Source organism: Branchiostoma belcheri, unplaced genomic scaffold, assembly GCF_001625305.1.
Source record: "Branchiostoma belcheri isolate BF01 breed outbred unplaced genomic scaffold, Haploidv18h27 scaffold41, whole genome shotgun sequence".
Classification (NCBI taxonomy): domain Eukaryota; kingdom Metazoa; phylum Chordata; class Leptocardii; order Amphioxiformes; family Branchiostomatidae; genus Branchiostoma; species Branchiostoma belcheri.
This window is the reverse complement of record NW_017804032.1, coordinates 2,689,053-2,704,812: the sequence shown is the minus strand read 5'-3', so window position 1 is coordinate 2,704,812 and position 15,760 is coordinate 2,689,053. Positions and strand designations below refer to the sequence as shown.

Here is a 15,760-nt window from a genome sequence, read left to right as displayed (position 1 = left end):
GCCGAGATATTGTGCTCCAAAATATGTACGTTGAATGGTTGAATGGTTGGATGGTTGGATGACTGGATAAATCTTGATTTCGACCGTGAAAAAAAAACCCAATGAAACCAATTACTCTGCATGTATACTTTACTTTGTGGTGTCGACCTACCGGATGATAGTGTCGTTATTCTGATACAACGAAGTTGCTAAAAAAGAGGAAATGCTGTTTACCACAAAACCATTGTTTTATATCATAGTATGCATTTAAGGTTCTAGAATTTCGCTAATAGCTGCTGTAATTAGGACCAATAAATCAATGACATAAATTATGTACATTAACCTTCCATATTTGCTTCAGTCGCAAGATGTCGCTTTTGATTGGTGAATAAATCACTGTGACGCACGTAAATATTCACTTGAAATGAGAAATTACCGCCCAACAAAACGGACCATTAGATTCCCAGTGCTGTATTACTCTTTTGTTCTTGTGGTCAACTTGTTTTCTTTGCTTGAATCGCGTAAAAGACCAAGGAAAATACAATGAAATCGGCAATCGCCGAGCCGCGCCGCCGATCTGCCGCCGCCATCTTGGATTTTTTTGGAAAGCTGCAATTTGGCCCAAACCGCTAGAGGGGGCGAATTAAAATGTTTAATATATTCGGTCTGAAGTTTTAGTAGCTCTAGCAGTAGAGGAGAAGTTTGATAATGCATAGAACGGATAAAATAGAATAAAATTAAATGAAATAAAATAAAACAGAATAAAAAATAAAATGAAAATAAATAAAAAATAAATAAAAATAAAATAAAATAAAATAAAATGAAAATTATTGTAGTGGTTACATATACTTAACGTTATATTGTATTTAGCAATGATCATTTAGCAAAAAAAATTCGGTACCGAAACTCCGGTATTCAGAATCAGGTACAGGTACAGGTCCGGACCTGGACCTGATCCTCTGGACCTGGAAGAGCCGAACAGGTACCCACCCCTATTGCTAGTGGTGTAATATGGCTGTAATGTCGACACTGTTTGTTGAGTACTAGTACAGTATATTTATATTCCTAATCAAAAGTAACAGTGAAAGATTTGCCCATACATTGGTATTGAAATAAAGAGCACATTTTAGACCGTTCACCTGTCAATTTGGTCATTTTTCCGGGGGTACGTTTATTCCGGAGGGTATGTATATTAGACTTTGAAGATTTGTCCGGGGGTATGTTTATTCCGGGGGGTATGTTTATTAGGGACATGAGAGTAGTATGCATTAAATGTTATAAAGATTTGGTAATAACTGCTGCAATTGCACCAATAAACCAAGTTAAAAAATTACGTTTTAATATTACCTTGAGACATCTGAGTAAGTCAAGACGAAGGTTATGGAAGTGCACTATATTCCTCGGTCGCAAGATGTCGCTTTTGATTAGTGGCCTGAATGGAATTTCCCATATCGAAGATCCCGGATGTAACGCATGAGGCTGGTAAGGTATTTACTTAGCAAAAATAGCAAAATATCAGGAATTATAAGGGTATTAGGCATAGAGCCATAGGATAAAAATGGAGCTAAAGATACTACGGGCAAGGGCAATCAATTACATTGTGTTTTATTCGTGCTGTTGAACAGATTTAAACAGAGTTACGTTATCGCCAACCTAACAATATGTTAGTGCATTAAGCTTGATAACGTTTGACAGCTCTGTTATTGTAGCCACTCCATTTTGTGTTGTCTCATGAAGTTATACCAAAATAAAACATTTCACTTTTGACACATGCATCTTTGCTCTTTATTCATCAGTATTGTCCAGACATTACAATTTCAATGAAACATACAGATGAAACATAGTTCCTCTGTAATATACAACATGACACTACTCATTCCAAAAAATGTCTTCCCCATACATAGAGCTGTGTAACCTACTCTAACAGAGAAATTAGCTCCACATACATATCCTAAACTCTTTCCTGTCTCTCAAATCTTCAATCACAAATGAAAATCTGTATCTCTACCTAAACATTTTCCCTCCCAACATCTGCTTCGAGATTAATATTTTTCACTAATTCCATTGAAGCAAATGATAATGGAAGCCAACTTATTACCCTGTTTGGTGTTACAGGTATGAACATACTAGGTAATACATTCTTTCCTCTCTAGCAGTTACACAAATCTATGTGGACATCCTCCAAGAACACAAAACTACATGGCCAGCGGCCGAGATAAACTTTTTTCAAAAGTCTTGTTTGTTTTGTTTTCCAGTTGGACAAGAAGCCGTCCTTGTCCAGCCTGCTCAAGTGAATGCCATTGGAAGGGAAGGTCTCTCTGATAGTCAGCTGAGTGCAGCACTCGATCAGAAGATCAGTTCTCCCAACAGGATTGTTGGAGACGAGGCAAACTATGCTTCCATTGTCATTGGATTTCCAGAGTTACTGGTAGGCATTGGCATCCCTTGTTGCTTCGATATATACGGAAGCTATAATTATGATGTTGAGCTCATTGACCACTTTTCAAAGATCATGGTATGTCATAACCGACACTGTCAGTTTCAAGTTTAAGTTTCATATAAGATTCATGTAATATTATCAAAATACATGTATAACTTTTTATGGTATGTTTTTACAGTCAGGGAATGAAGTGTACACATTCCCCAGAAAGGCAGAGGAGGAAAATGAAGATCCCACCAAACAAGACCCATTTTTTAAGGGGAGACCCAAACCTCCCAACAGAGAGACAGAGATCCTCCCCAACTCAGGACAAGTCGTCAGGATTGTGCCTCACTGGAAGGCACCAAAAGAGCTCAAAGGTACGATTCTAATTTTTTTTCGATTGTCAAGGAATTTTGAACAAGATGAATGGTTATAATGAATTTCATAAATTTCAGATACCATTCTGCTTTTTGTTCCTGAAACAAGAATTGAAACAAATTAAAGACAACTAGCTAAAAATTAACATTATAATTGTAATTTTAACAGTGTAAAATAGCTACTAACATGAATTGATTAGACTACAACAAACCCCTCCAGTTTATGAATGCTATTAAATGTGAAGTTATTGAATAAAGTGTAATGCTAGTAGTAAACTATATTTTCTACTAATAAATTAGATATGCTTTATTATGGGGAAAACATGCTTTGTTTTTAATCTGCTAACACTACAGATTTTCCCTTTCAGGAGAACTTGGCCACCTGACCCACAGTTTTGCGGGGTTGCTGGAAGTTGTAGACATGGGTGCCAAGAAGGTTCGCTATATTCCAATCCCAAGGTGAGTCTTAACCTCCAGCCTGCTAAGGTAGCCATTTTGGCACTGAATTTGTATTGGTTGCGGGGAGAAAGTTACTTCTTGGCAATATCTGTGTAAAGTTCAAGTGCACTTTACCAACACTGCATTTCCCCTCTGGTCTCTCAGTCACTGACGAAAGCTAGTGGATACTAGCTCAAACGTCTGATCGTTTCCAAAGTCATATCCAGTTGCTTGAATAACTGCTTTTTGGCGTATCGTATTACCTGGATGTCTAACCTTCATCGACGTACTGTTGTCATGGTTTGTTTGTGAATAGTCTATACTTATAAACCTGCTTTTCTGACAGCTCTCTAGTGTCGCTGACGAAAGGTAGCGATTGCTACCTGAAATGTCTGGCCATTTCCAAAATCATATTTAGTTGCTTGTGTAACTGTTTTTTGGTGTATCGTATTACCTGGATGTCTAACCTTCACCGATGTGTGTTTGTGACAATCTAATATTTCTGTAATTTGCTTTATCATGTTCTTTCTACATTTTGTTGTTGTAGAGCCCAGTCAGTGTCTCCGTATGTCTCGTGGCTGGCCAACATGTCGGATGTCAATGTAGTCATGGCAACAGCCAGCCATGAGGGCCTGGTTACCGTGGACGCAGGAGGGTGTGTCAGGCTGTGGGAGACAGGATTGGCCAATCTGGAGAGGTCCCTTGGGGAATGGAGGCACATGATTGGTCAACAGGATGGCAGACCCCTTCAGGTGCAAATATTATCATCTGCATGTAGCTATGCTAGTGGATACAAAATCACATGTTAGATCAATGGCATTGCTGGCAGGCTAGATTTTTTGTGACCTTCCTCACTCTACCACATATAAAATAGTGACCTGACTTCAGTTGGGAGGTTAAAGGTGGTAGAAGAAGAGGGATGTGCTCTGCCTTCCAATACTGTGCCCTACACATGATGGATTAACAACTCTTTCAACTTTATGAAGGACATATTCTGATAGAAAATATTCAAACAAGAGGATACAATTTTTCATACTTGGAGGCGCAGACACAGAAATTTATTAGAAATGTTTGTGGTGTGTCGTGTAGGTGACCTATGAACGTGAACTTGGGAAGAAAGCAGAAAGCCCCAAACATGGAAAGGTGGATCCTACAGGTAATCCACATGTAGGCGGAAACACCTGGGCAGGTGGAACAGGTAACAACTTTCTTTCTTCTGTCCTTTGAAAATGCTTTGTTCTTCAGAATTTGTGGGTTTAAATCCCTGGCAGGCCTTACTGTAAGTTGTGTCCTCAGGAAAGGCTCTTTACACCTATTACTCAATTCACTAACTTAAAGGTGAAACAAAGGTGAAAATAAGTACCTAGCTTCAGTTAGGGACATTCTCAGGTATATAGGATATAAAGCGGAGTGTAAGAGCCACACCTTGAGCATGTTAAAGATCCCACCACATGTATCAAAAAGAGTAGGGCTCCTGCTGTGAGTGGTTCAAACCTTACAGTCTGGTCTCAGGGTTGACATCTTGAAGTGGTCACCCGTCATGTCAATCCTTGCGCAAATGTGGTAAATATTGATGAATAAATATGGGTTGGAGCTGAAAAGCAATCCAAGGGTAGCTACAAGTCTCTAGCATAAATTAAAATGGTTGCTTAATATAACTCCAGGTGGGAGAGATACAGCAGGGTTAGGAGGTATCGGGGGTCCCTACAGACTGGATGGAGGGCACCCTGTGTACCAAGTACCTGACTGGGAAAAGGAACAGGTTCCTGAGGAGGTAATACACTTTATATCATACCCGGGCCGCGATAACGTTCGATAACGGATTCCGGACCGGGCCGTACATTACGGTACGGCCCGGTCCGGGACCCGTTATCGAACGCTTCCCTGGCTTCCATAAAACGATTCGAACGCGTTTCGCCCTACCCGCTTGTGCCCCTTTCGAAAATTCGAATACAGAATCTGGACGTTGGAATTGATGTTGTTGCAGTTTAGGGTTCAGTGGCACCAAGGAGGTTAAATACTTGTATTTAACCTCCTTGGTGGCACCAACTTTTGGCTCATCTTGCATTGAAAGGCACATTTTCTTGGGTGGGTATGATATAAATAAAATACAACACGGTGTATTCCGCATCGCCCTCGGTCCCGGCCCTCCTGCGAGTCGGATCGGCGGTCGGGCCGATACCTCGGGCGATACGGAATACCCCGTGTTGTATTCTATATTCTCTCCTTAATCTCATATCCAAATGCATCATTAGTGGCATATAATGGGGTTGAAGTAAAGTTGAATTTCTCATGTTTAGCTCAGGTTAGGCTCTGTCCTTGGTGCTGAACCCATGTTGTGTGAGCTACCGTCCAATGGAAAGTCGTACTATACCATCTAGAAATTCAGCAATGGATGCTGTATCACTTCATTTGTCCCATAGAAACATATTTCACAGATCTTGCACTGACTTGGTGCACTTACAAATGAATTACTGCACCAGTAGGCTTACATGGTTGAGTTCTGATTATGAAATAATGGCAGCTTTGCGTTCGGTTGAATCTGTCAACATCTTAAACATACAAAGCAAAACTTAATATGACTTTACTACTTTCTTTAATAGGTTAAAAGGGCAGCCAAAGAAATGGCCAAGAAAGCTTTTGAAGAAAGGTTGGTAACAGGAGTGCATTGAAGTCAAATCTTACTACTTTCACCTTTTTTCCAACAATTTGGAATTTCTGAGATTTAACAAATTCTTTTATACCAGGTTGCGGGAGATCAAGATGAGTAAGTATGATGCAGAGTCGTATGAGAAGATTTCAGGAGGAGTGAAGAGACAGGTCCAGTCTCTACGTGTCATCCTGGACAGTTTACAGGTACTGAATCAGATACTGACTTTGGTTTACTTCTGTTCTATGGTCTTGTACTCCGTGTACCTGTTATGTGTTTGCTTGTGTATCTGTAGTTACTTCCACATGCTACAATGTAGGCATGCTAGGGACACTGACAGGAATTTTAGTCAAGGGTCGTAATAAAAGGTTATCCCATGTCCTGTCGTCAGTTTCCTGCTATGAGGATACCGCCTTAATACAGTGGGAAAATACTAAGTACATAGACAGAACCAACAAGAAATTCATGAATAAAACAAGAAGTTCACAAAAATAGAAATGCATGTTATCCTTGGATGATAACTTCTATTACCAGATATATGTATAAGAGTTAGAGTTACAAAGTTTCTATCATCTCCAGTGGTGTAGAACAACTACATATTGCCAATAATCATTTTCTGAATGTGTTCAGGCTAAGAGTAAGGAGCGACAGTGGCTGAAGCACCAGACATCAGGAGACTTGGATGAGGCAAAACTGATAGAAGGACTGACAGGAGAGAAGGCCATCTACAAGAGGAGGGGGGAACAGGAGCCAGAGGTATTCAGTCTTACAAAATATATATTGTAAGGCTATGGTACACTCACTATGAGGTGACTGTGTATAAAGCAAGGATTTTCATTCTTTGTAATGGTAAAATACTTAGGCAAAAATGACAGCAAGCTTTTGCTTGAACCTGTGAAATTGGATGGATTTGAAAAGGATTACTAGTTAACTAAGACTGGATTTGATCAGCATTATGACAAATATATGGTGTTATGTATTAAGAGTATTATATGATGTTATATATAAAGAGTTAGGTTTTGTCACACTATTGTGATGCAAATATCATGAATCATAGTCACAGGGCTTCTTGCCACAGTTTTGACTTTTAATGAGTGATAAAAGTTTACTGACGTACATATTTGCATCCTGCCCCCCTCCCCCAAAAAAATTAGTTGGGTGCCCCGCAGGAGAAGCCCAAGAGGCTGCGGCTTGTGGTGGACGTTAGCGGCAGCATGTACCGCTTCAACGGGATGGACGGACGTCTGGAACGGATGATGGAGGCTGCCTGCATGGTCATGGAGGCCTTCGAGGGATACGAGCAGAAATTCAAGGTACTGTGAATTTAGTAACTGTTAATTTTGTGTTGGTTTGCATGGTAGGAAAGAAATTGAGACATACATGTAGTTAAATTCTCAGTTGAAACAATTTCCATAGTACAGTAGAAATAGATTAAAATCCAGATTTGTGGTGTCATGAATTTATGGTCATGGAGGCCTTTGAGGGATACGAGCAGAAATTCAAGGTATATGTACAGTACTGTAGATTCATTTACTTTTGTATTGGCTTTATGGTAGGAAGTAGATTGAGATTTACACAGCATTTTAAATTCGCAGGTTGAAACAATAGTCTATAACAGCAGTTATTGAAACCCAAATTTGTGGTGTCATCAATTCACGTTGAACAGGTCTCTGTAAAATAAAAAAGTACCATCAAAATTTTAAGACTTAGAATTAATTTTAGTCGTTCAAGGTTGATTGTTCAATGTTCAAAGAGATGTTTTTTTAACCATATGAGGGGAAACATATTGGAAAACATGAGCCATTGAGGATTTGACCATAATACACGTATTGATGAATAGTGAAGGGTACATGTATGGCACACTCTTATTTTCTGTGTTACCAGTTTGAGATTTATGGCCACTCTGGAGATGGTTACAACATCCCTGTCATCACCGAGAAAAAGATGCCGCAAAACAACAAGGACAGACTGGACGCACTCAAGGTAACTGCTATATGCAACCTAGCTGAACAACATGTGACTGTTTTTTTGTCTACAAATAGTATTCTAAACTCTCTCTGCACCTGCAAGCTTGGTGCAATTCAGCTGTGGCTGCAAGGCCAATCTACTGTGTTTTAACAATGAATAAACCACTACGTCACCCATACACAGTTGTTCTCACCCCTGTTCCGTTTTTCAGACCATGCATGCTCACTCCCAGTTCTGTATGAGTGGAGATCACACTTTGGAAGCCACAGAACATGCCATCTCCAACATTGTAAAGGTAAGATCTAGAGTGGGTCTACAATACATGTACAAATGTATGTCTGACTCAGTAAACTGTCAAATTTTACATGAAAGCTTATCTTATATATTCCTCTTGTATACCTTTCTACTTGGATGTGATTTACAATGATTGTAAATGAGAATTTGTTACTGTAACATTGATTATTATGCCACATATTTTTAGGGTGTTTTTGATGACACCTCTGGGGTGGAGCAATATGTGGTAATCCAGGATTTCCATTGACAAGATTGTCCTCCACCTTGAACTTGATTGCCCCCTTGGTCTTTCCTGTTGCTATAGTGTACACTGTACAATATTGAAGGAAAGTCTATCAGATTCTGTGAAGGTAATTGACAGGGTTTTATGTCACATCACACTACCATTCAGGTCACATGACAAAAGCTGAGGACTGAATTGATCAAAAGCTTGGTGACAAACGCTTTACTTCTCATATGGAAATAGCATTTAAAATCTTCATGATGTATTTTCCCTGCTGTATTCCAGGATGAGGCAGATGAGTACTTTGTGATTGTGCTGAGTGATGCTAATCTGGACAGATACGGGATCTCTCCCAGACTCTTCTCCAAGGCACTGACAGCAGACGAAAACGTCAATGCCTTTGCCCTGTTCATTGGTACACTGGGAGACCAGGCAGAAAGGCACGTACAAAAATCCAATGCATTTATCATTACATAGAGCTGTTTGTTAAAAATGATAAAGACAGAAATCTCCTGTTAGACAAAAATTTCTGTTATGTGTTTGTAAGAGTACCTTTAAATCTTGGCTTGCTAAATTGAATGCTAGTCACAAAAAATCTGTGAATTCTGGACGGAGTCAGATGCTTGAAATTTTAAATATTCAAGCTCAGGAGAGGTAAATGGAATGTAACAAACTGTTCGAGGGAAATTTCATGTTAGAAGACTTTGATATCAACATTTAAACTACTAGTGCATAAGGATGGTTGAAATTCTATTAACTAGCTCTAGAGTAGCTAATTAGCTAACTTTCTATGAGTAGCTTTTCTTGCCTCACCTGGTACACTTTTTTCGGTTTCTATTTCACTCTCATTGTTCCTTTTTGTTGGTCACCTTATTCTGGAATAAAAGGAATGTTTTCCTTATTGCAGGTTGACTCGAAGTCTCCCGGCAGGTAAGGCCTTCGTCTGTCTGGACACCAAGAACATCCCACAGGTCCTTCAGCAGATCTTCACCTCCACCATGCTGTCTACAAAATAAACAATCACAATTTAGAACAAACAATATGCAAATAATCTGTTTCATGCTTTCAATTGCTCAGTGTGATGCATTGTGGGTAGTATGTCAATTGAGAAAGTTGAAGGCCCAAAATATACGTTAGGGAAAGAAGAATTAGAAATCATATTGATATTTAAGTAGATTTAAATGAGCTACATATGGTGTATACATAAGATTGTGGTTTATCTTACATGTATATAAATATGAACTCTGTTGAGCAGAGCTTGAGTGTTTTAATCATGACAGGTAAAGTGGGTATGAAGTTCCTTGGTATAACAATATACTACCTTGCTTTTAAATCTAATATACTGTAATCTGTGTTATGATTTGTTAATTTTTGTCATGTATGGACATTTATCTTTAAAACAAACCATACTTAAGACTAAATGTTTGACAACAATGAGATAGAATGGTGATGCAAGTTTAGAATATGCTGTTTGCCATATACATGTATAATTCATAGTCACATCAAGTACAAGTACTGCTTTTTTGGGTTTTTTTTGCACCTTGTACGATCTGTGACTCTAGGGCACATCTAGGGTGAAACCATGTTACTAGTTAACAAGTACATTGTAATGTGCTGATTATAGTTGTATGAATAATTATATGTTAAATTATTTTCTTCTCTACATGACATTGTGATGTTTCTTATTTATCAATAGCAACTCTTTAGAACAACAAAATCAGATACTGCTGTAGTAACAAAGAATCTACAGTATATATACATGTAACTGTAGAGTAAATATAACTGTACAAAGCCGTGTACATCTTATAGCCCACCTGTATTGTGTTCTTATGTAGGTTAATGTCAAGTTATCAATGAATGAAAAAAATCTTGTTGGATTGAAAATATTGGTTTAATTGTATCCATTATTGCTAACTGAAAATTCAATAAATGAACCGTGTATTTTACTCTTAAAGCCTTTAATTAAAACAACTGCGCACTCGGGCATAACAGAAACAGAGTAGGTGGCCTAATTACATGTAGATCTTGCAGCATTAGTAATTGTACTAATCACCATGTTCTCACATATTTAGTGGGGGAAATGACACGGAATGATTTGATGATACCGTCTGCTTGAAATCACCGACCAATTGCAACTGAAAGCCAGTCAGAATTTTAACATTTCCCACACCTGTTACTCCATACCAAAAATTGCTAAACATGGGGGGGGGGGTGCTCGTCACTGAATGACATCCAGTAAATTTCTAGCGGGAACCAATCAGAGGGCTGCTGAATAATTTGAATAATTTATCAAGGCCCACGGACGCGGTTCTTTCACTTGTAAAGTAGCCAATTACCACCGAGCTGGTGGCACACGATGGGCGAAAACATGTATTTCACACCCATTGTACGTCGACATAAAGCGCTTATACATTACAGACAGAATTTTCGTAGGACTGCCATTACTTTAGTTTGCAGCATGTGTATTGAGAACGAGTATCTTCATAATTCTGCTGGCTGTTTGTAGAAGAACGGCACAATAAAGAGTAACAGTAATGTAGTCGTCTTTGGCCGGGTATGGCAAGTTATAGTACGTACATGTATCGGTTCAATCTTTAACGGGTAAGTTGACAGCAACAAGCATGATGCATAGGTTCTATTACTTTTGTAGCTCACTTGCGTCTAGATTTGGGACGAACCCATGTTACTTTTTCGCCGCAGTTTTTCATGTAGTGGTTACTTCGACAGCCTTTCCGCTGACGCAAACATACTAGTTTGAGGTTCCACAGTTCTTACAACGTTAGCGCTTGAAGTGGTGTTTTCCAAGTTTGTTGGTCTGGTGATGTTGTCTTTGTTGGCTTGTTGTCTGTCATTTCCCTCCATTTTTATGTTTGGCGGCCCGTCTTCGATGGGTTGGGTTTGGTTCACAAATCTCGGCTTCGCTAAGATCCGTTCCTTCCCGTACGTAGTAGTCGCTCCATTAGCGCAAGTGCAGCCACATTTGAATGTGTAAAACTTAATGTCTACAGTCCCGTTTTGATTCGTTCATCAAAGTAGATTTTACTTAAAGGTATGACTTTACTAACTGATTGTGGAAGTACTAGTACCATGGATTCCATGCTAGTACTTAGTACTGATGTAAACAAGAAACAATATACGCGGTCTGGTTGAGTTCATGGCATTTACATGAAACAAGGTGCTAATAGCCGCTAGTCGGTGACGCGTCAGCAGCCCTATGATTGGTCCCCGCTAGAAATCTACTGGATGTCATATAGTGTACACGGGGGGGCTCGGGTGTTTTATGTGCAAAATCATGTAATACAACTTACATCATTAGAATTCTGTTTTGTTCTTTGTCGTTGTACGATTTTCCCTTCCCCATCGTTTCTTTCTATACTTTTGGGGCGCATTATTGACATTGAGCCCAAAAAGTATTTAAAAATACCCCCGTGATTCCCTCTTGGTTTGTCCCAAACGAAGTGTCTATATAAGTCGTCTGACCGCTGTAGGTTAGTTAGTCGTCCCTCTGCAACGTTACAGGATGGGTGATCTACGTAAGGCTCGCCATAGTACTAGTCTTCCATTAAAGATGATGTGGAAACATCGCAGGCTGATATCGTCGCTGGTTGTTCTGTCCTTTGCTGCTGGATGCTTCCACTTCGCCGGTTACGTTTCTTTCTTTTTCAGAGGTGAGGAGTTGTTTTTACAGTCAATAATCTATGTGAAGTGGTGAAGACTCTCTAAGTTACTCTTTCAAGGTCACATTTTCTTGTCCACGAACCCTAGATATACTGGACACCATTCTCGTGACCGTCAGAAAACCTTAGTTTGAAAGAAAACTTCGTGAACAGCAGACAACAATCTGAGCACGTCCTCGGGTCAACCGAATTTGAATACAAATACTAGGAAAATTGCACAGACGCCGGTGAGCCCTGTCCTAACTGGGCTACCATATGCATTTTTCGTATCTACTGGTATGTAATTTCTGCTTCCGAGAAGACATGTATGTGTTTGTTTACAATATCAGTCCGTCGGAGATTAGAATACAGGCCAATAAACTAGTTTTTCACGACAATCGTCATGATATGCATTGAAACATATATTCCAGCAATTCAGTACACGAACGAATTGGCTGAGAACCCGAAACCCGTTGCCATTCACCACAACCGCCAAGGGAGGAACGAGAGCGTGGCCTGCGTCATAGAAACTTCTCTCGGAGATGCTTGCCATGGATTGGGCTTTGGCGCCCTCGTTTTGCGGGCGATAGACGACATTACAACATGTCTTGTAAGGGTGTCCTACATTATTAACACACCTTTCCTTGTGCACGACTTAATCGCAACAAAACCAACGTCTTTATCACCATAAAACTATTATTATGACTCATATGATCATTGTATTTATGTTAGTTTATACCTTTTCTGTTATCATGTTATGCACGTTTTGTACAGGGAGCTTTGAAAACCGCCAACATGGCGACATGCTTACCCCGGATAAATGAATAAAATGAAATGAAAATGAAACTGATAGGAAAATAATACACTACAAATTAACGTCATCATCCCCATGAAACTCGAAGGAAAATTATTACACATGTCTCTTACATCCAGGCCCGTGGATTCGTTCCAACAGTCATATGGACAGACTGTGACTACTGTGGGCCGCCTGGAAATGGACAGAACTATTGGACCTGGTACTTTGAAGGTAAAGTTAAAGTAAAGTCATCGACCTCTTGTTTTTAGTAGAACTATTGTGTGTTGGGTGGGGGGGGGGGGCGTGACAAGCATGACTATAATCAGTATAATTGATGAACGCTGACGTTTGTGTTTTTTTTTTACTTTGCTGACTCGTACAGGGATGAATGAAGATATAGTACAGCAAGCGAAGACTCGGGTGTGTATGGCGCCCTCAAGGTTTCCTTTTAGCGGTCCTTCGGTAGGTGTATTTATCTTCAAATTTATCTACTAATTCATGACTAACTTGATATTAACCAGCATGAATGTATCCTCGGAGAGAGTGGTAGGATTCGGTGAGCAGCTGATTGTAAGTTGCAGGAACGTTTTATGAAAATGACAGTTCAAATTTGTTTCATGATGACGTCTATACAGATGAACTATCAAGTTTTGACTTTTTGTTGCTGTTGACTCCCATCAGCCTTACCTGACTCGAACAGGAGCAACGGGTGAATTGATAGACTGCCGGTTTGCCGACTTAGAAAACAAGATGACGGACTACCAACCAATAACAGCAGAGATCCGGGCTCTTGCCAATCACGTCATATCAGGTAGACACAACCGCATTTCTTTGCAAAGAATAAGACGATATTACAATAAGAGTAAGATAGAAGACGTGTTATTCTTACGTAAACTGTACGTACCTTGTATAAAGAAATATCCCCTTGAATTGTACACAAGGTAAGTAAGTTCCCTATATTTAAATATCTTGGATTGCAAAGAAAAGAAAAGAATATCTGCCTGGGCTGCCGAACTGCATTAAAAAGCGAGGCTGTTGAGACTGTAAATAAGTGTACATCAGCCCGTGCAGATGTAGTAAGATACCACACTTGTATCACCGTTATTGTTCATAGAACTTTATCACCATGACCTGTATTAGCTTGTACGGTATTAATAAAGGTCATTTATTCATCTCCAGGTTATCTCCAGCCAGCCGCTAGGATCAAGACCGCAGTGGATACTTTCTACCAATCCTTCATGGCAGACAGTATTAATATAGGTATTAAATTGCACTCTTTTAGATACATCAAAATTAAAAAAAATCTTGCTTCTATGTTTTAACCTCCAAGAAAACGAAGGTATTGTTCTTTGTGTTTGTGTTTCCGATCCGCACATTGGTGGTAAGATTAAGAAGGCCTTTATACATTGTGATGATAATTCGTATGTAGTTTCTAGCTATAGGTCAACTTTAGGCCTACTGGTGGTTGACCTTGGTACTAAAGAAAAACTTTCAGTTTTTGTATCTTTTGCCCCAGACATGCTGTGGTCTTGATTTACTAGTGGTAGGTTTTTTTTTGTATCAGGAACAATAGAATGAGTTTGGGGCCCCTTGCCGTTAAAAAATTATGTCGCACACACGCACACACACACTTCTTATACTTATAGCCCACAGATGAATACGATATGTTTCTTTCTACAGGTGTTCACGTGAGACTACAATCAAGTCACGCCGAAGAGATGACATTCTTTGACCAGACAGCTCCAGAACTACAAGACTTTGTTCAAGTTGTGCAACGTCTCATAAATGACATCAATGCCAAAAATGAGGGCAGAGAGATTCGCATATACCTGGCCTCTGATCTTGACGAAGTTATTAAGGAATTCAAATCCAATTTTGGGAACAATAGAGTCTTACACATAGACGCCTTCAGGGGGGAAAGTTTGGTTGATGATAGGACATTTGAAGGCTCTCCGAATCTAGTGGGTGACCAGGTGTTCACTGACATTTTGTTGATGTCTAAGTGTGACTACTTTGTCCATGATGAGTCTAATATTGCTTCAGTGACGTACTATTACAACTCCAACCTTAAGAGCTACTATGTCAGTGGAGACGCCTCGGACTTCAGACGACTTAATGCGCAACCTCGTTTCGATTCTGAGGAACTTTTTCGTCAGGCCGTTGCCAGGGAGACGCGCAACATAATCCTACCTGATTGGAAGCATGACTCACTTTGGGCTGGTCTTAAGGTCAGGGTTAGTTTGCTATGGGGATTTTTGTTCACAGATGTGAAAGGATACAGCGACGACCTGAAGTGTTTCTACAAGAACGTGAAATGGAGCAAATGTCGCAGGGAGTTTTTAAGATCGAAGTTTGCCAGTGATAGTGACATGAAGGAATTGATGGGTCTATGAAGTTGTTGCATGTTCCTAACTATGTATGTACACTCAGTTTGTTGTTGTTCGTCCGTCGTTCTCGAGGATGACGAAGACATCACGTCAGCTTCTGTGTGTCCGACTGTGGCTCACCAGTTCTATACCGGCTTTGAAAGCTTTTTTGCATGGTTGAGCACACTGCATATATTTTTTACATGTAACAAAGTGTAATTACCTTAATCTGACACTAAAGTAATAAGAGTTATGCACATGAAGTAATGTCTGTAAAATCATTGTATACTGTACCGAAATACCAAAGTCTGTTTGTTGATTTTCATTAAATGAGGCATTTGTGGTAAAAAAAATTGTCGGATATAAGGTTCACTGCCATTGATATAAACCATATATGGATGATTATACCTATAAGTATAATTATGTATAATGTCGAAAGGGTTTATGTATAATTGTGCACTAGTGGTGAAAAGGGATATTTAGTAATAGATAATTATGGTATAATTATATATAATTAGACTACCCCATATAGGGACCAATGAATGCATTCCGCATAATTGTCACCCTCTACCATGTACTCAATAAAAATAT

General features: G+C 39.4%; 2 protein-coding genes across 4 annotated transcripts in view; both read left to right on the top strand.

The window, feature by feature from the left end:
* The window catches only part of LOC109477798 (von Willebrand factor A domain-containing protein 8-like), a 32,475-nt gene that overhangs the window by 15,119 nt on the left and 1,596 nt on the right, over positions 1-15,760 (top strand). For 2 of the 3 annotated variants that reach the window (XM_019779189.1, XM_019779187.1), the window contains exons 24-36: positions 2,235-2,407; positions 2,598-2,778; positions 3,147-3,237; positions 3,764-3,968; positions 4,306-4,414; positions 4,881-4,990; positions 5,820-5,866; positions 5,964-6,072; positions 6,497-6,622; positions 7,021-7,179; positions 7,751-7,849; positions 8,046-8,129; positions 8,637-8,791. In XM_019779189.1, the coding sequence (XP_019634748.1) occupies positions 2,235-2,407; positions 2,598-2,778; positions 3,147-3,237; positions 3,764-3,968; positions 4,306-4,414; positions 4,881-4,990; positions 5,820-5,866; positions 5,964-6,072; positions 6,497-6,622; positions 7,021-7,179; positions 7,751-7,849; positions 8,046-8,129; positions 8,637-8,791 (1,648 nt within the window). Of the gene's footprint in view, positions 1-2,234; positions 2,408-2,597; positions 2,779-3,146; positions 3,238-3,763; positions 3,969-4,305; positions 4,415-4,880; positions 4,991-5,819; positions 5,867-5,963; positions 6,073-6,496; positions 6,623-7,020; positions 7,180-7,750; positions 7,850-8,045; positions 8,130-8,636; positions 8,792-9,258; positions 10,549-15,760 lie in introns of those variants that run through there. The other variant, XM_019779188.1, reaches the window with a different exon arrangement.
* On the top strand, positions 11,823-15,704 carry LOC109477801. Its single transcript, XM_019779191.1, has 7 exons — positions 11,823-12,019; positions 12,439-12,617; positions 12,941-13,034; positions 13,186-13,265; positions 13,485-13,614; positions 13,983-14,063; positions 14,484-15,704. Exons 1-7 carry the CDS (start codon positions 11,872-11,874, stop codon positions 15,194-15,196), a joined length of 1,425 nt encoding a protein of 474 aa, XP_019634750.1. The 5' UTR covers positions 11,823-11,871; the 3' UTR covers positions 15,197-15,704.